The 20,789-nt window shown below is 37.2% G+C and overlaps 1 protein-coding gene across 1 annotated transcript in view; it reads right to left on the reverse strand.

The window, feature by feature from the left end:
• The window catches only part of snd1 (staphylococcal nuclease and tudor domain containing 1), a 184,031-nt gene that overhangs the window by 136,808 nt on the left and 26,434 nt on the right, over window positions 1–20,789 (reverse strand). Inside the window, exon 11 of the mRNA XM_048157179.1 lies at window positions 6,702–6,803. Within this exon, the coding sequence (XP_048013136.1) occupies window positions 6,702–6,803 (102 nt within the window). The remainder of the gene's footprint in view (window positions 1–6,701; window positions 6,804–20,789) is intronic.

Here is a 20,789-nt window from a genome sequence, read left to right on the forward strand (position 1 = left end):
TTCACGTGACCGAACGCCCCATCCACGGTCCTCTTCGAGTGTGTGGATTGATTGCATCCTGTTAAAGAATGCACGACCTCAATTCATTAGTGCATGTGTGTAAAGCTACCTTAGAGAAATGAGGCACAACTAATGTGTCAAAACACTTCCCTCCAATCTAAAGGGCCCCGTCCAAAGGATGACGAGAGCGAACCATATGTTCAGGAACAATAATTTCAGAATTTTCAGTCTAAAACTAAACTATGCCCTATAAATTTGGAGAGGATTTCTTTCTGAATCTTTCCAGGGTTGTTGACAGAGAATTTTGAGAGGCTGAGGTTTGTGTGGAAAGTTTTACAATCTTGGGTATACAACAAAGAACTGCACTCAATGGCACTTAAACTTCGTGATTTGGTCGTCAGTAGAGACAAGGATTGCAAAATTCTGGGAGTTCTCAAAGTTGGAAACTTTCTATGGGAATTAACAGGAATATATGGGAATTAATGGGAATAAACTGGAAATGTTCAAAATTGCAGGTTAGCCTACATCTTGCAGCATAATCTTAGTTAAAACAACCAGTTTTAATGCAAATTCAATTCAATTTCTCTCAAATCACATGCATACAGCACAATATTTACTGCAGGGTTATTGAGTCCATACCCCTGAATCTGCTTTCATTTTACAATTTTAATGGGATTTTTTTTTGGGGGGGGGGGGGGGGGGTATGCTTATATTCAACATGTTTGTATAAATAACTAATGTATAATTTCCCATAATTCCTGTTAAGTTCCAGAAATGTTCTGCCCCTTCGCAACTAATATTGACTAATATTTTTTTACCATTATTCACGCTTGTCACCTTAATTTAGTAATAGATTGTTTAATATCGGCTAATATTAAATCACAGACTTTAGTTTATGTCGATTGAATTTTATGCTGTCATTTTGCATTATGCAAATGTTTCCACCATTTCCACACATCGAAACAGACCATCTTCAGACAAAGCAGATAAAAAGTTAGTGAATTCAATTTGATTAGTCAAACCATTCTCTCGAATAAACAAATTTGATGGCAAGTCAGGCTGGTGAGGCTGTATTTTGCAACATTTTAAATGTATTCAACCTAAAAATTGTGTGTTAGAATAAGCATGGCCTAAAAGCACATCTATTTTGCTTAAAACTATTAAAACATTTGGTCAAAAATAATGAGACTGGTCTCTTTTGATGTGGCATCCTGAGTCTTAACAGGTAAAGCAACCCTGTACAACATGTACTATTTGAAATTACTCAATTACCCAGGTATTATTATAAGTTCTTATTATAATATTTACTTTAAATATCAGCCATTTATTCTCAAATGAAAAATCTACAGTTTAACAAATTGGACAGAGAGAAAAAAAAAAGAAATTTGAAACCATCTAGAATAAATTTAATACACAAAATAATTTTGCAAACAAATAAATGCATAAAAATATATATTTTTAATGCAGTAGTATATTGATTATTTAATCAAATTAAATTTAAATAAAACAATTACTGATTCTGCTTAACATTATAGGAAACTTAAACACTTAAAATGTCATTGAAAGTGCTATTCTTCAAAGCTAAGGTAGCAAAACCAAAATTACTAAGTTAACTTTTCTGAATTCTCACCCAGCTACAATGGTAAACAGCTGCCAATAGCACTAACAATGGTGCTCACATTAAAACAAACGTATTGTGGTTATGTTCTACATAATATGTGAATATAGATTTACAGTAATAAGACAGAAATGTGACATTGCACAATAAGGCAAAGGGTGAGAAAGTTACATGCTCTGAACGAATTCCTAAAGTTGTATGTCTCTACTTCTGGAATTCAATCCATCTATCCCCTCCAATTCATTTGTCTCAAAATGACAATGTAACTCAGTCTAGTGGACATAATGGAAGTTCATTAGGTGGGGGAAACCTGTGGACACTCATTTTCTTACCCCAGGAGTTTAGTGCTTCATCAACAAATAAAGCACAAAATAATTGCATTTTCATCCCCTACTTCTACTCTCTCCAGTTCCCTCTCTGAAAGGCAGAGACAGCTCTGCACCATTGGGCAGGAGTAATGAGCTTGGTTGAACGACAACATGCCCTTCTTAAGAAACACAAAGCGCAAACGATTCCCGCTCGTTCAGAGGAGCAAAAGTGCTTATGGAGAAACAAAATGAATGAGAAAAGCAAGAAGTGGCGGCACATGTGGGAAGCAGATGACACATTAAATGGGCTTTTAGAGTCATGCCTGAATAGAAAGATCTGATCAAAGGACAACAGCAATGGAAAGTTTGAAAAAAGCCCAGACAGAACCAGGTGGAAGAGGATAAAGACAGAAAGGGTGCTAATTGCGAAGCATCCATCAAAACGGGGACATATCCACTGAAATGTCTAAGGGAAATGCAAAGAGATTGAGCTGGTCCATGTACAGCAATGTACAGATGCTTTCACACTTGGTTTGACTGCTTTGTCCAAACTAGAGATGGATTCACCCCCTCCCCTAATGGACTCTTTACATATTGTACTTTAGGGTCCAAACGGTGGTATGTTTGACTCATCAGTGTGAATACCACCATGAGTAATTAGATAATGACTCAGGAAGAGGAGATGCCAGCTTTACTGTTTATGTTTTTGTCAGTATGATTTATCAGTAAGATTTTGAAAGTCAGATTTATCATCAAAACCATGTGAACTGCTCTCTGAATGCAGTTTATCTGGAGACAAGTAGGCATGACGTTGCGCGTGACAGACTGCACTCATAGCAACCAGGAAAATTCAGAACCGGTTATATTAAAAATAAAAAAAGAAAGACATTCTGCAACCAATGTTGTCCGGATTGAATGACTGAGTGCATTCTAGTCCTCCATTTTATGTGGACTCATGTATGCTTGACAATTGTTATGAATGCCAACCGAATGTGGATCACAAATGGACACGGTTCCACACCAAAAGCTCTAGTGTGAATGCATCCTAATCGTACATGCACATGCATACGAGATGTACAGAGTCAAACCTGCTCTCTGCAAGCTTAAGTCCCTGTGAGTGGAGTCTAATGCGGTGAGGGTAGGTGTAGTCAGGAAACTCTGTAATACATATTTCATGGATTAAAAGTGAGCTGCTAGTCTCACATGCCACTGTAATTCCCTCTAAAGCAGAAGCCAAATTGAGGAAAAAAGATGAATGAAGTCTGCACTGCTCTGCCGTGGCTGCAGCAATGTGCATCAGGGTAACATGCGAAAACTCAGCACGTCCTCTTCCATACAAATGAACCAACTAATAAACAAAGCATAACTTATGGAACATACCTGCATAAACACAGACATCAAACACTTGACACTGACATTCCACTCAGTCACTGCCTCTTGTTCACACCCCTCACACACACACGCGCATGCACACACACACATAACAGGAGGCACTTTGAGCGGGCAGGATTATCCAAACGTGCTCTTTCCTGATAAGTGGATTAATGCAACATTTTCATTTGACTTTTTCGCTGAGGCAGAGACCCTCTACAGAGGCGCTACTTAGAAAGTTAGCCAAATCTAGCTTTGGATTATGTCACTGGAAAGTTCTGTTTCAATACCGAGAGGAGAAAATGCACTTCTTCCATTACCCACTGCTAGTGAATGCCACTCATTCTCTCCCTCCTTTCAAAAGAAGAGAACACGATCTGAAATGGACGCCATGCTCCAAGTTTTTCCATTCCAGAGCTACAACACTTGGATGGAGCTCGTCTACCTCCTTTCCTTTCATCTTCTCGTGCCATTGAACTCTGATATTGATCACATACTCTGACAATTTAAAAAAAGCTGACCTTTAACCTCTTCGAGGGCCTCTTTTTGAAGACTACGGCCATGTTAAAGTGACAGAAGATGGATAAAACACCAACAAATCCATCAAAATCAGCTCAAGCTCTCATGCTAATACTCTGGAAACAAAAGTCAGGTACTATTTGCCTCTCATGACCAACTGGAATGCAGCCCGTAGAGAACGAACGGCATCTCAAGGGGCTTTCGCAACAGAGGAATCTTTTCATAGTTCCTAGAACTATGCCACTATTCCTAGAACTTGCCGTGTTCGCACCGCAGGAACTAGGAACAATTTTAGTTGGGGGAACTAAATTAGCTCCTACTTTAGAGTAGGGTCTAAACCAGCACTATAGGAACTCTCAGTGATGTGAGTGTATGTTTACTTCACGATCATGGGAAACAGCGATAACAGCATTTACCTGTTGTCTGCAGGGTTGTGTTCTTTTCTCAACCTCAATGATATGTAATACTAAAAGTTGTCATTTCGTCTCTTAGCCCCACTTTCCATAAATTATGCGTTTACATTCCATCGCCATTATCAGGAAACCCACAACAAACACAGCTTTAGCATTTGTAAATGCCGCACTTAAAGACGCCGCTGTCTGCCGCTTCTGAGTTCCTATTCCTGGTACAAATGCAACCAGGAACATGGCCCGGGGTAGAAATTAGTTCTCGGGGAACTATCCTAGTGGCTAGAACTGAGTTTCTAGAACTATTCAGTGCGAAAGCCCCTTTAAATGCCAGAAACTCTGAAAATCAAAAGGTTCTATGCATAAAATCATCCCTTCTGCCGTGATCTGGCAGAAATGAGCCATTAGATTTCTATTTTTCCAGCAACAAAACAATCAGTCTTTAACAACGGCCCCATTTTATAGTTATGAACTTATATAATTGCCCAGATTTCATTTCTCTTTTAAACAGTTGGAACATTACATTTTCCATGGCTGTTGCCAGGGCAGCAGGGGAGATGCTAAAATGCGGCATGCCTCAGTACAAGGCCTCATCCTCACACCACATTGTGTCCTAGCAACAACTAAAAGCCTGTTAACGAGTGATTGCTTTTTATTTAAAAACTCATTGCTGTAACCACTGTCAACCCAATATTCACAATAGTGTTCAATCAACATGTGTTTCATTGACCATTGCTTTAACTCTTGCATTTGGTCCATCCCAATACTGAATTACAACCTCAATTTCATCTAAAAAAAAAAAAATAATTAACCCAGAAATAGTTAAGAAATGCTAAGTTTGACTCTGAAGATCAAATATGATTAACTCTATACACTACTAATTTAAGTTGAAGCACTTCTGACACTTAATGAGCCAAAATTGAATGATTGCCACACTCATATCTTCTTGAGCGGGATAAATTCTGAATGAATTCAAACATTTCCACACTGTTTGCATTAATATGCAAACTGGCATCTTATCACACAGTGCGTTGTATAAATCTTGTTGACTACCGCTGAGTGCATACACGGGGAAATGCAAAAAATCCGATCTGAGATTAAACTCGTTGCTTTCCATTTCCCGTCTCTAGTGTCGGAATATTTGAATGATTCCAGGTCAGTGAACCAGACTTCTGTAAAAAGAAGAGGCAATAAAATATTGGTTTCTAGGAGCTGCCTTACGATCATACAAGGACAATATAAAGCTGCATTAGTAATCCACGCTTCTGGTGATCATTTATGAGAAAATGTCTGTGTGCGAGGAAATGTGCTGTCATATTTCTTTGGTGTTAAATCTAGCAGGCTGCGCTTTTCGATATTCTGCACATAAACACTGAATTGTTTGGGTGAGAGAAGTCATGAACAGACAATGTGCAGCTTTACAATCTGTCTATCATATTTTAATAAGTCCCAATATGACAGAATTTTCAGAACACCCCACACCAGTTTATACCCTGCTGTCCCAATTAAAACTGCAACTTTTGATGCAAAGTATTTCTGTTTGTTATGAGTGACACAGATGGAAACCCTTCATGTTTTAGTTACTTCAAAATATTTTTTTAAATCAGCCCATGTACTTTCTTAATACACATCCCTGCTTTTTTGTGAGTGATTCATTGATGCATGTTAAATGAACTAACAACTTCTCAGAGCATTCATCTATCTAGGTTCTATTAAATTATTCTATTTTACTTTTACATTCATTTGACACAACACATTTTAGACAGGAAACTCAACAAAATAGGAATTTTTACATAATTTTGTGGTTTTGTCTGTTCAAAAATATATATTTTTAACACGTTAAACTGAAAAAAATAAAATAAAATCGCAAAAATAAACATTATTTTTGACAGCCCTAATATAATTTCTCTCTATAATATTGCATCAAAATATAATAACTTGCTCCACCTTAGAAACGACTTTCCTAGCTGAAACGCTCTTCATTTTTCAACCCACCCCCTTCATCTGTCATACTGAGACTTTTTATTATCAAATTAATTCATAATGGGAACATTTTTCTTTATCTTCCTTATTTTCACATTTTGGGACATAATGAAGACCTAATAAAAATACTGATAGAATATTGTGGGGAATAAGTATTGAAAATATACTGTATGACTGCAAGGGCACTAGTGTGCACATATTTGTGTCTAAATACATCAACAGTTCTCATGTCAATACCCTGTGCTTTGCAATTCTTTGCAAAAAAAAATAAAAAATAAATAAAAGGGAGGAGGGAAAAAAAAAAAAAAAAACATTTGAGGTTCTATGAATAAATTCTACGTGTTCAAGGTCTGTGTGGTCAATCTGCTTAGTGACTCCAAACAGAATATAGAAACTCAGAAAGAAAACAACTCCGCTTCCATATGCAACATGGAAAGAAACTTTTATACAGAAAGAATAAGGCATAACGTCTGTGCGAGAATGTCAGTCTCTCACCTTCTTGCCAATGAGCTTCTTTCTCAAGAATTCCCGAGCCTCAAACATGTAAGGAATGTCGTAGAGTGGACGGAAACGCTTGTCTTTGTCCTTGTTCTTCTCCTGTAGAGTCAGACAGAATAGGCAAAAAGAGAGAGAGAGAGAGAGAGAAAGACAGACAAAGTCAATATCACATAACAAGTGAAAAATAGCCTTCCGTCCCAAACAGGAACAACATTTAATCACTTCCTTAGTCTCTCATATGACTTCCTACCAAAATGAGGTTTGGAGCTTCCTGTCTTCCTCCCCCTCACCATCTTTCCAATTTTACCATTCTCTTAAAACCTAATATCCTTCCTTTTCCCACACAGCCATGCTAATGTGTCAGGATTGGTAGATGACACGTCTCATTGTCTCGATCTCTTGGTGTGCCAGGCATGTGACTCCGCAAGCTATACGAGATGCTCACTGCCACACACATTGATATACTAGAAATAGAACCTCATTTACATTTTTCATAAGAAAGGGAAAAAAGGCTGTTATTTTCCCAGAGAAATGCCAAAAAACACTCAGTCTGTTCAATATTCGAGCTCCCATATCGCAGCTGAGGCCATGACAGTATGAATTAACACACAACATTGACTACATTCAGAGCCACTCTGCATAAAATAGGAAAAAAGGTAATGTGTGTGTTGAGGGAAGGAACACTAACCAAATGGCTCCATCTTTTATAGTGAATCAGTAGATCTAGTTAACAGAACCAGTCTGATTTAGTTCTCAAGTTCAGAGCCACTCTACCTGAAGTAGAAAAAAGTTGTTGTTTCTTTTGTATTGTACAAAGGAACATTCAGGCCTTGTTGCATTTGTCAATCAGATCACAAGTAGACGAGGGAGACATAACCATTTACATCTGGTATTTTAATCCGTCTCTTTTGTCCACTTTCAACCACTTCTGTCCAGCTTTCTTCGAGGGAAGGCTATATGTATGGGTTTTTTTCAGATCTAATAGACAAAATAAGCTTGCGCAAATTACATATGAACACTTGGAGATGACGGAAAAACAGAGCATCATTTTGTTTCTGCACTGACCACCGCAAGACCACACCAGGAATGTTGAGAACATTGTGCTTGGTACGTTTTTCGTCTTCAAACCAAACTTGGGTCTTCAGCCGACAAAGTTTAAATTCCGTCTGGCTAGGTTGCTCCATAATGTTTAGTCTTCTAGTGGTTGTTCGAAAACATTCAACCACATGAGCGTCTACACCATGAAAGCAATCTGGTCAAATGCGTTTTTGACTACCTATGGAAGTGGACAAGCTCAAAACTTTTTACACCCCATTTACACCTGTATTTAACGTCATTCATTTGTGATCCAATCGACCAACACGCATCTTAATTCCAGGTGTAAACAGGACCTAAGCAAATCACTCCATCTTTTCAATGAAACAGTAGATCCAGTTAATAAAACCAGTTTGATTTGCTCATTCTTTGGACTGATTCAGTCCTTAAGTTGAAATCATTGATTCAATGATCAAGTCAGAACTGTTAACAGACTGGTCAAGAGAAAAGTTATTAGGGAATAAAAACTTATTTTTATTTTGGCTGAACAAACTATTGCATTGCTTTGAAATATTTGAAATAAAGTCCTTTATAACCGTTAGAAAAGCTCTGCTTCCCATTCATTTTAACTGTATGGAAAAAGAAACCAGTAATTAAATATCTATATATTAATTAAAATATCTCCTTTTATGTTTCACGAAATTCAGTCTGACAGAACAACAAGAGGGTGATTAAATTACAATTTTATTTTTATTATAAGTGAACTATCCCTTTAAGAATCATGTGCCGATATTGCTCTACAGCTACTGAATTTTTTAGAATTGGCTGAATCCAGGCAACAACTTGCTTAAAGGAAAAACAAACTAGAGAGAGACTACTAACAACAGAGTCAGGATGAGGCGTAGCTTGTGGGAGAGATGAGAGAGATCGGACTGTTAACCCCAAAGACCAAATCTTAGGGCGAATAAAAGCATATTGACTTAAAAAGCATAAATCTCAGGGAGTTTTAAATCCTCACGCTCTGATTCCAGTAAACGTTTATCTGTGCTGCAAATAACTCACCTAAAACCACATCATCTGCACCCACGTGGTCTGATATTTAATATAAAATAAAACTGTATCGACCACCCAGTTCTGAGAGTGAGACGTTGCATTTAATGCGCAGAGACATCTTTCAGGACGGCTAAAGAACTGTGCCGATGGAATATAATACAGACAGAAACCCCTGACGGTGAAAGAGAGGACAACCCATTTCGAGCCTGTCTATAAATATCCACGGCAATTCCTTTCCCCCAAGCAAGAAAAGCAGAGGGAGGCCATGCAGTTGTGCGTTAGAGTGTGTGTTTTTGTGTAAGTGTTGGTAAGAGCGAGTGTTCAGGGTTTTGCTAGTTGATCATGAATGTCAGCAAGCACGTTACATACACAAATACAGCAATCTGTGCTTCTGTTTTGAATACAAGCAGCCTGAAATCATGCAATATATGACCCGTGTGATGGGATTAATGTACTAATTGAAGCTGTAACATGCAAGCGCCGTATGTCACTGATAAAACACTCAAAATCAAGAAGCAAATGATCCTTTGAATCTTAAGCAATAAACAAATTCAATATTTTCATCTTATTATGTCCACTAGGCAGTTGTAACGCTGCTGAATAGCAAAATTAGTGGACGACAAAAAGCTTGGTGTCGATTGTCAAGATAAAAAGTCTTTGTCATTGTATTGAGCAACTCAAGTGTGTTCTGCAAAGACATGGAAGGCTGGTTACTGAACCGTGTGAGGAGAAATGAGGATTTCTGCGCCTGGCTGACATGCCGATGTTTGCCTGTTACTGGCTCCTAAAAATGACGGTTTGGCTGCATGCGGTGAGCGCAAGAATGGTTTCATTCTGCAAAGGCTAACAGGACAGAACAAGACCTGAGCAACCATCAGTCAGGTACGACAAGCAAAACAATCATGTGTGGCTACATTAGGGGAAAATTACTATTACAACACTTAAAGTTTAGTTAACTCAAACTTTGAACGCCTTCATGTTATTCAAAATCAAATGATTTTCTTTCAGAGGGTCTTTCAAAATGTGGACTGGTGCTGTTGATCTATAAAAATAGTTCCATGTCTATATTCCAACTCTGCGCAGTTAAGTCTGACCATCTTCTCTAAAGAACCAATGACGTATAAAATTACTGACACAAATCTTGACCTGAACGTGTAATTGGAGCAGTGAAGTGGTTTTAAAATATGACTCAAAATCAGTAAGTCTCTTAAATTATTAGATTTTAGACATTCTTACTTGTTAGTGACCCTAGCACCGCTTCAGAAGACTTATTGACTTTTAGAATATAGTGCACACTAGTGTCATTACAAGTAGCGACTTCAATACCAAGGTCAATACTGAAATTTTAAAAGATGTCACACTTTGAGCTCTGTTGAATGGATTTGTAAACACCTCTGATTGGCCACTGTGTTCACGTGCAGATATGTCTGTGATTGGCTACAATGATCAACGCTTCAAAAACATGTTGTAAATAGACATCAGTGACGCTCTTCACTGAGCGCTTACACTGGAGCATTTGAAAGCAGGCGTCTATCAGCGGACCGGTCACATTTTTAAAATGTCAGTATCGACTTTGTATCGAAGTCGGTACTTTTGACAACATTAGTGCACACATCATATGAACTACTTATATGATACTTTAATGGTGCTTTTTTTTTTTAGCTGGACAGTCCCAGTGCTCATTACAAAGTATGTGGAATTGCTACAATCTTTCCACTTTTGAAGCCCATAGAAGAAAGTCACACGTTTGGAACAAAATGAGGGAGCGTAAATGACATGTTCGTTTTGCCTTCAATCAAGCCTAATGTATTATCTAAGAGTGGCATGTCATGCAACACACCTTAGTTCCTGATGTTTAAATCACACACACCTCTCACACATACATAGATTTCTTTGTCTCGTACCTATATGCACCACTCGCATTTTCATTCCTGATTCTCTCTCTCTCTCTTTTTCTCATTAGCCAATCTTATTATCTTCAGGTGATAAATGGTCAAAGGATTGAATGTGACTCTGAAGCAGACAGAGAGAGAGAGAGAGAGAGAGACAGAGAGAGAGAGACAGAGAGAGCTCTCTCCACTGTCAGGGAACAACCGATCAACACCCTCAACAAATACAGTAATGCAAGGATGATGTATTTTTGTAGGTCAAAACCCAGAAAACAAGTTAGCATTTTAGCACTTCCAGTTCCATCGTCCTGAAGTCAAAGGGTTTTTTTTTTTTAAAAGGGGTTTTGGTTAAATGATTAAAATAAGGTCTGTGGCGAACTAGCTCAAGATATTTTCCCGTTTTATTTTACAATATAAAATACATCAGTAATACCCTCTTGTGATTTTTTTTAAAGCTTTTACTTATTAAAAGGCAGTTGCAAACAAGTGGCTAAATGCCACTTGTCCGCTTTCACAGCCTTGCGTTTATAATCAAGCTCTTGTAAACTATTATAACTCGCAATTTCAGGGAAAACATTTTTAATGTTTGTCAGAAGCTTAATGGTGGTGACAAGTCATGCTACTGTGCAGTTGTTCAATTTAGCTTGCGATTTCTGCCGATTTCATTTATGCTTCAAAATGTGTTCATTTTTGAAGATTATCACGATGAACAAAATGTCTAAGAATCAAACTTTTTGTTCGTCACAGACCTTATTTTCTGCAATAATCCATAAACCAATGGAAAAATCCTATTAGGTTTTTTGTTGAGAAAAAAATTCTAACTTCCGGGTTGGCCAACAAAAACGTCATTAGCAGCACTGCAGCACTCTATACTGATTAACAGGAAGCAAGCTGATTGGCACAGGGGTCTAGAACGAACATATTAAAAAATTTCACACAAAAACTTAAATTGTCAATTTACTCACTTGACTTTTTTCCATTATATTTTGTATGTTTTACCCATTTTTGTCAATCTAACAAAAAAGTTAAAGGAAACTAATGTAAAATAAATTAATAAATAATTACACCTTTAAACAAATACAGCCCCTTTAAATCATCTGTTCATGTTTTTAGTCTTTGATCAGAAGGACTAATTGTTCAGAAAGATATGCAAGTCCATATAAGCAATCTGAGGAAAGATTAAAAATGTGGGAGTTACATTAAAAAGGCGGAAAAAAAGAAAGTGTCAAAGCTCCATTTGCACTTAATTTGTTTATCTTGATGCTCTAGATGCCATTTTGCACATGTAAATTGTTAATTAAGCATACGCTTTTAGTCCATTTGATTGCCATTAATGGCAGATAATACTCAGAGAATGTCACTTAAGTAAAAGATGTGTTGTTCAATTTAGGCATTTGAGCAATTTGAGTACTGAAGCGTGACACCTTTTTTACAAAGAACAAACAGGAAACCTGCATATTGAAAGTCATTTAAATCGATGTAAAAAATAATTAAAATAGATGTAACTCAATCTTATGTTTACTGCAATGCATTCATTGAATATTGTGTTTTCCTTTCATATTGTGCAGAAGAGCCAATGCATTTTTAGTGGTAACTGACAGCATGTCATAGATCTTTAATTTGTATTTAACCCACAAAACATTCATTTTTGGGATGGGTGTGTGCGGCTCAAAACGCAGACACACAAAGAGAGAGAGAAAAAAAAAAAAAAAAAAAAAAAAAAAAAAAAGATGCCCATAGGGATTTCCTGGAATGATGCGTGTTATCTACTTCGGCGAGAGGGCATATTTGGAGTTTCTGCGCAAGAGCGCCCTCTGGCTTTCAAATGGTGAAAATAGTAAAAAGCATTTACTACTGATCACAGAGTCGTACAGCTCTGACAAGCTGCGCATAAAATAATCGCAGCCTTTGCCAAATCGTGTGCAGTTTAATTGCGATAAATCGTGCAGTCCTATAATATTCATATAAATATTCATAAATTATCAGTCGATTCATTTTACAATCCTACTCATAGCCTTTTTAGACTAAGAAAAAAACATTTCATTCAGACAAGAAAGCTGGCGTTTTGAGTGCCATTTGCATATCCTGTCATGCCAGTAACTATATGCTACTGCAATAGACGCATCTTTTAGTATTAAGGTTAAGAATAATTGATTGTTAATTTAAATGATGATCAAATATGGGAATGATCATAAATTGACATCCCCAATCCCCAACTTTAACCAAACCAAACTAAACTTCATCTGTAAACTTCAGAACAGATAAAGCTGTTCTATTCAGCTATAGTGTATTCAAACTTTGCATGAAAAGCAAGTCTAAATTTAAACAAGTCAAAAGATTCTTAAGTCAACAAACAAGGACCTTGACGACACAAAAAAAATTTGAAAAACCTGAGAAAAGATTAATGTTTGGTACATGTCAAGAGCATAATTGAGGTGAAAACCTTTCAGCCTCTCAAGTAAGAGCGTATAAGTCTCGCACGACAGTCGGAATTGGAGTATGATGACCCTCAACATCAGTCACAAGAGTCGCGCTGAGCAATTTAAACTCATGCAGCTGCAGAGATGCCTTAAAAAAATAATCAGCATTTAAGACTGAAATTACAATGCCCTCTTAAAATAAATCAGCAGTGACGAACAACAGTGACGCATGGAGAAACAGAATGAAAAAAATGAGAAAGGGAGGCCACAGACAGAGGGAAAGAGATGGAAAAAGGGGAGAACAAACAACCGAGCTGATCTTTGGAAGGACAGATTTTAAAATAAATATGGTTAAAGGTGAGCTATATTTTTTTTTATTAAAAATGCAGTAAAAACTTTTCTATTGTAATGCATTTTAAAATGTTACTTATTCCTGTGATGGCAAAGCTGTATTTTCAGCATCATTACTCCAGTCTTCAGTGTCACACGATCCTTAAAAAAATCATTCAAATATGCTGATTTTACTTCTTTTTCAGGATTCTTTGATGAATACAATGTTCTAAAGAACAGGTACATAGTATGTTATATTATTTTTTTTATGTTTTGAGGTGCATGGCACTTCATATCTGACCTTGCCCTAGGGCACCCATGTGAGTCACGCTTAACTTGTATTGAACCCTGAACATTCCATTACAAAAAATAAAATTTTGTTTTACAACATCCATGGATCATTACTCTCAAATGATTGGAAGGAAGTTCACTAGAATTCCAAGAGTCAAGTGATCCTGAGGCAAAGCAGAGACGTCTGCAAGAAAGAGCCTGACCAATCATGTGTGAGATGAGCCATGGAACCATACAGTGACCCCAGACAGAGGCCACAGGACACGCATACACACACAAACACATGCCTTCAGCATGCAGGCACAGCAGATACACACACTATGAAAAGACACAATGTGGCATTCAAACACACACTCAGAGCACAAACACACCGAGCAAGGTGACAGCAAATGACACGGAAGAGTCATTCAATGACCGATACATTGTATACTGCTATTTCTGTAGGGAAGACAGAGGTATGGCGGCTTCAGCTTTAAACCCAGATGTCAACATTTCCCCTGCAGTCCCCTCACACACACATACAGTGGGAGTGAGGATGACTCATTGAGCTGCTCTGACATAACTCCTCCCCCTCCACATCCTTGTGAGTGCTCCTAAAACGGCTGACACCACCACGCAGCTGGAAATAGCTCGCCATGGCGCAAAAAATAAGCCTCCATCTGGCCAAGAGAGGAAGGGGGAAATGAACGAGGAAAAGAAATTAGGCATGGCACATGAAGTCACATTTCTCTCTAAGGGATAGTTCACCCAGTCAAAAATGTCGTGATGACGACAATGTCGAAACGCCATTGGTTCAGTGTAGTAACCAAATGACGTATTTTTTTAAATGCAAATATTAGTGAAAAATAGGAGTGGGCGATACAACCAAAGTCTTACTTCATGATAATGATATCTCATAATATAGTAATTATTTTTGTTATTAAAAATAAAGCCTATCACAAATAATGACATAAAATAGGACAAATTAATTTAATTAAATTATACAAATTAAAGTCACCATTAACTCAAAAAGAACAATTCTTATATTCTTGTGCAAACGATTTATCGATGCATATCATTATTTCTAAGAAATTGATGCGCCATAGTAATATATAATTAAAATAATGTCCTCCTTCCACTTGTAGCAAAATGTTTTCTCTTTGTCTTTTGCTGTTTGATTAACAATAATGACATTAAAGAATGATTTTTTCCTCAGAGTTTCGAGTTTATATCCCACAATTTGTTGTGCAAAAAAAAAAAAAGTGCGAATTGTGAGATAAATCTATGTGAAATGTTATAGGTTTAAATATTATTTCATGCTGTAACTGTAGGGCTAATACATTATGTCCCCTACAAACTGCATGTGTGAATATTATGTAGACCTATTGTTGACATGAAATTCATGATTTAATAGTAGACTAATCATCGCCGGTTTCATCGGTCCAGTCAGTGGCCTGCAAACATAAACATCTGCGTTTAACTTCAAAGGGCATCTTTGACGCCAGTATTCTATACAAATGAATACTCGTTTTATTTTGCATTACGATTCTGACATCCAAAGTCAAAACTAGACAGTGTTTCTCTGATTCTGTAGATTTTGCCAGTTTTCCTTCACTTGTTACCACTGTTTTTCTGCCGTGACGTAACAGTGACGTCTGCTCCCAAATAGTCTATAAGATCACGCAGCCAATAATAATAAAGCAATTACATAGCCACAGGAAGGAAAAAAAGGGGTCCCAGCATTAAATGAGAGGAGAGAGAGAGAGAGAGAGAGAGAGAAACAATAGGCAGCAGCTGTCAGAGTTCATCTTCGTGTTGGTCAACACATCTGGCCTCAAATCCCCCCAAAGTCCTCACAACAAGAAAGAGAGAGAGAACAGTACAGACAAATACACACAGATCCCCGGGCTGGCCTAAGGTCAGGTTTGTCTCTTTGAGTTGAAGTGTTTGTACGGCATGGCGCAGGGACAACAGTTTCACGCCCTGCGTTGAACTGAGGAAGGGAGAGTGTTTAAAAATCAGGAGGAGAGAGAGCGTGAGAAACAGATGGCTAGAAAGAAGATAGAACTGTCACTCCGTGACACCAGACGTGATGCGATAAAGTGACAAGCAATAAAAGCTCTTTCATGTTAATGTGAGTTTTTGTCCTAAGCAAGCAGCAAGCAACAGGACATTTTGTCAGTTACTTGGTTTCATTTTAATGTAGCATTGGCTGGGTGGCCCAGTGTATATTGTATATTACACATCAAATATGTTCTGATATGTTCTGTTAAGTGCCTACACACTAGAGGAATCTTTGACGGAGCGTTTGATGGATGAGAATGTGCAAGAGCCAGGGCAATTTTGAAAGAGTGGGAATACTGTGAATTGAAAATTTTGACGCACAAACAAAGCCAGATTTTCTTTGCAGTTGACAGTGTCACTTTAACAAATCCTTGCATTTGTCCTCTGCATCTTTGAGATGCACAATCCCAGTTTGAAATAAATAGATTTGCATTTTACTTAACATTTGGTTAGGACATGGCATAGAGATTAAATATTTTGAGACAAAGGTACACAAAATAAGCATAAAACCGCTAACTTTATGAACTACAGGTGCAATCACATTTACTATTGTTTTGAAATCTCACAAGTGAAATCCAGTCACTTCGATAGGAATCTACGCAATCGGGAGTTTCGCCACAGATTTTGGCACCTTAAGGGTGTGTAATGTAATGTGACATCACTTAACTGTATACAAACATGTTGTGAACTGACAAACTCTTAAATTTGCCTCTGAGTGTGAGCGAGAAGCACACAGAGTGCTGACAACGTGCACGTGCACAAACAGAAAGCCATTACCGAGAGCCATTTTGATAAACGCAATCAAAAGAGTAACTGATAAAAATGACTGCAGCTGTTCTGAAACCATTGTACAGCTGCTGTTTGAACATACGCATTTTAAATTAATTACGGTGCCAATTTAAAAGTTGTTGTGCGCTAAACTATTGGAGACTTGTGAGCCAAAATTGATTAGTTTGATGAAAAGATTACCAGAGATCTTGTTAGTTAGGTAACAGCATGTCAAGGTTAATGTAGCATTAGATTAGGAAGCAAAAATAAAGGTAGCCGTCCCTATTTGTTTGCAAAGGAACAGATCTTGAATGACTATCGACACATTTGCAGAGGGTCATCATGTTAAATGAAGTGAATAAAACAAAACATGGGCATTACCAACTTTTCTTCATTCTAACCCTATGAAGATTCCTCAAAACACTACATTAACCATTTGTAGAAATTAATAGAAACCATCATAACCTGATCTCCAGCAGGTCCCTTAGAACCAAGGAGAGAGAACAGATGCTATTAATGAAGTTTAATTGTTTGGTACACATATAATGTTTGAATTTCTCCCAAGTGACTTTTATTTAGACCATAGAAGTAAAGGGTCAAAGGTCAGATTTATCATGCCAGCACCATTATTGATGAAACCTCACATTCAAGGGCAGCATGACCGCAATGACTGTAATGCTTTAGAGGCACAACTTTGCACACTCCTCTCTCTCTCTCTCTCTCTTTCTCCCTTAGTCGAAGTGCGCAGCCGAGCAAGGAAAACACACTGCAAGAACATCTGGTGCAGAGATGCACTACAGAAGATACAGTCTGTAAACTGAACAGGAGTGCGGGTTTCAAAAGAGCAAGTACCTCCAACACATCAATACCTTTACAACATGGCTGTGCCCGGAAAAATGCTACCATCGCAGACAGTATAAAAAGGGAGAAGGCAACATCTGAATCCTTTCTACCAAGATGGCTTTATCTGGTTGGTTTTTAAAAGGATAAATGTATCCTCAGCTGCCTATGGTAGAACTGCATCTGTGCATTTATATCATTTAAAAAAAATAAAATTACTTAATACTTGTTTTATAACTAAAAATTAGCATTGTAGTCACTACATATGTGCTTAAATATCTCTAAAGCTCACATTCATTTAGTTTTAGATCATTTGATATGAGGTTATGGCATTTTGGAAGCTGGTCTGAAACTAGTTTCATTAAGAGATGCACATAATGCTGCTAAGTCACCGATTTATTTGTGGAGCGCGGCAAATGCCATAGGTGTCAGACACATGCATGCAACCAAACACTGCCGGTTGGTCACCATGGTATTATGATAATTACATCATGCTGCTTGATACACTAGCTCAGCACCATCTGATATACCTTCTGTAGAATGAAAATACTGTAATAAAACTGATATTTTCTGAGGGTAATGTAAGCGGTGTTTTGTCTGTGACAAACTCGCCATGACGCAAGAGTGTTGTGGATGGTTGCCAGATCATTGCTATGCAGTTATTGGTTAGGGTTTTGATAACATCCCTGACCTTAAAGGATTAGTTTACTTCAGAATTAAAATTTCCTGATAATTTACTCACCCCCATGTCATCCAAGATGTTCGTCTTTCTTTCTTCAGTTGAAAAGAAATTAAGGTTTTTGAGTCGGACGGTTTTGAAGTTGGAGCAGAGAATGAGATGGAGTTTTTCACCTTACCGCGGTACTTTCGAGGAGCGTTTCGCTAGATAAGACCCTTATTCCTCGTCTGGGATCATGTAGAGCCCTTTAAAGCTGCACTGAAACTGCCCTTTGGACCTTCAACCCGTTGTACCCCAGTTAAGTCCACTACATGGAAAAAAAAATCCTAGAAGCTTTTCCTCAAAAACCTTCATTTCTTTTCGATTGAAGAAAGAAAGACATGAACATCTTGGATGACATGGGGTTGAGTAAATTAATCAGGAAATTTTCATTGAAAGTGAATTAATCCTTTAAATGGATAGTTCACCCAAAAATTAAAAAAAACAAAAAAAGTCTCTCATGTTTCACACCCCTAAGACTAATGTTCATCAAAAAAAGATTTTGAAGAATGTTGGTAACCAAACAAATTTGGTTACCACCAGTGTTGGGCAGTAACGCAGTTACTTTTGACAGTAACTAATACTGTAATGCATTACTTTTTAAATAAATGAACTCTGTTACCGTTACCATATGGTACGTTGTCCGTTACTTTTTAAAATTAATTAATTTTGGCTTAAGTGTAGCCTACAGCCTAACCTGTTTACAGCAGCGATGCATTGTAGGATTGGTGGATGCCAACCACCGTAAACACGAAGACGACGCACTGTGGGCATGTTTCTGTTTATTCAAGTATGTGCGCCAGTCATGGCGAGTCAAGGCGAGAGCAAGACGAGTTTCTCAAAGTGGAAATATGCTCATTATTTCACTTTAGTTGAGCATAAAGACAAAAACCTTTTAGTCAAATGTAAGCTGTGTCTTTCTGGTTCGAAGGTCCTATCTACTGCGATAAACAGCAACTCCAATCTGTCGAAGCACCTCCAGAAACGTTATTCATTTAAGCCATTAGTTGACTAATCACATTTATATTAATTTAATTTCTTAAATAATGGAGAGAATAAACCATAATAATGATCATAATATAGGCCAGAGCGCACGCATAAAGCTTGCCACAAAGAACCGGCAAAATGATTATGAATGTGACAAAAACAGCAAGGAGACATTTTAATTGTTTATTGATAAAGTAATGTTTTCTGAATCAGTGTCGGCTGCAAAGATGAAGTTGAGGTTGCTGAATCTCATCATCTCCGCATACTGGACGCGCCAGAGAGAAAATGCACATTTCATTCGGATTAGGCTACATAATCAGAGTAGCCTATTTCTTTTTGTTTTTAGATATTTCAAGCTTTCTATAGATATATTTCTCATGTATGTGAGGGAAGCAGCAGCTGAGTTTCGGTTTATTTAGCCTATAAAACGCACTCCAGTTCACGCGCCAGTGATCGCGCCCGCGCCTGCCATTATTATATTGTCTGCTATATTTGCTTCTTATTTAATAAATCCAGGCAATTGGTTGATGAAACATTGATTAAAATTAAGATTTTTACAAAACCAAATTCACTTGAAAGAAAGGCTTTCTACGAAACAAAACTTAATGAAGTGTTTAAAATCATGTCTGACCCACTCCATGTCTCCCGATATATTGCGCATCTTATGATGCATCTTACTCATGGTGTTCACTTTCATAATCAAGTAAATAAATTTAAAACATAACATAACACATTTTCTTTAATGGCTACCAACACGTATCGTACAGTACAGAGAAATTTCATAAGCAAGAGCGGATCATGAGTCACGAGTCGAATCAAGAGTAATTTATTCTTAGACTTATAATATTATAAATATATATTATATATTATAAAAATATTATATTCTTAGACTTATAATATAAAAATGTAATATTGGAGCATTCAAGTTATTTGAAATATTTTTTTTTTTTAAAGTAACGCAATAGTTACTTTCCCTGGTAATTCGTTACTTTTCTAATGATGTAACTCAGTTACTAACTCCGTTACTATTTGTGAGAAGTAACTAGTAACTATAACTAATTACTTTTTTTAAAGTAACATGCCCAACACTGGTTACCACTAACTATCACTGTATCAAGAAAAAAAAATCTAAATATCTTAGTATGTTCCACAGAAGTCATACAGGTTTAGAACATCATGAGGGTGAGAAAATCACAATTTTAATTTGAGTGAACTATCCCTTTAAGCAAAATGATAGTTATATTTGCCTTACCAAACACATTTAAAGAGATTACGAAAGCAGAAATGCTGAAAACTGAACAAAGAAATGGCACTAACATCTCATTAAAATGTACTATAAATCCAAAAGATCAGTTTTCTGTCTGTCTAAACCAAGCTTTCAGGTTTCTCTTTCGAGAAAAATGAACATGTCAAAATATTAAAAAAAATAAAATCCATTTTTAAAAGCTCTCTGGTTCGTTGCATGCTGCCGAAGCACGTATGAGATCTAAATACATCCGTAATCTTTATTGTTTTGTAATCATCTCTGATCTGATTAAAGCCATCTTTAAGCTGCCAGGATAGAAACACGCTGTGATCCGAATGCTCGCAGCAGCCCCGTATCCATAGATACAGACCCACAGCTCCGCATTCCAGCTCTGTTTACATGTGCATGACAAATTGCGACTCTCGGAAAGCCTCCTTTAAAAATAATCACAAACTTCATTAAAGA

Source organism: Megalobrama amblycephala, linkage group LG14 (assembly GCF_018812025.1).
Source record: "Megalobrama amblycephala isolate DHTTF-2021 linkage group LG14, ASM1881202v1, whole genome shotgun sequence".
Lineage (NCBI taxonomy): Eukaryota > Metazoa > Chordata > Actinopteri > Cypriniformes > Xenocyprididae > Megalobrama > Megalobrama amblycephala.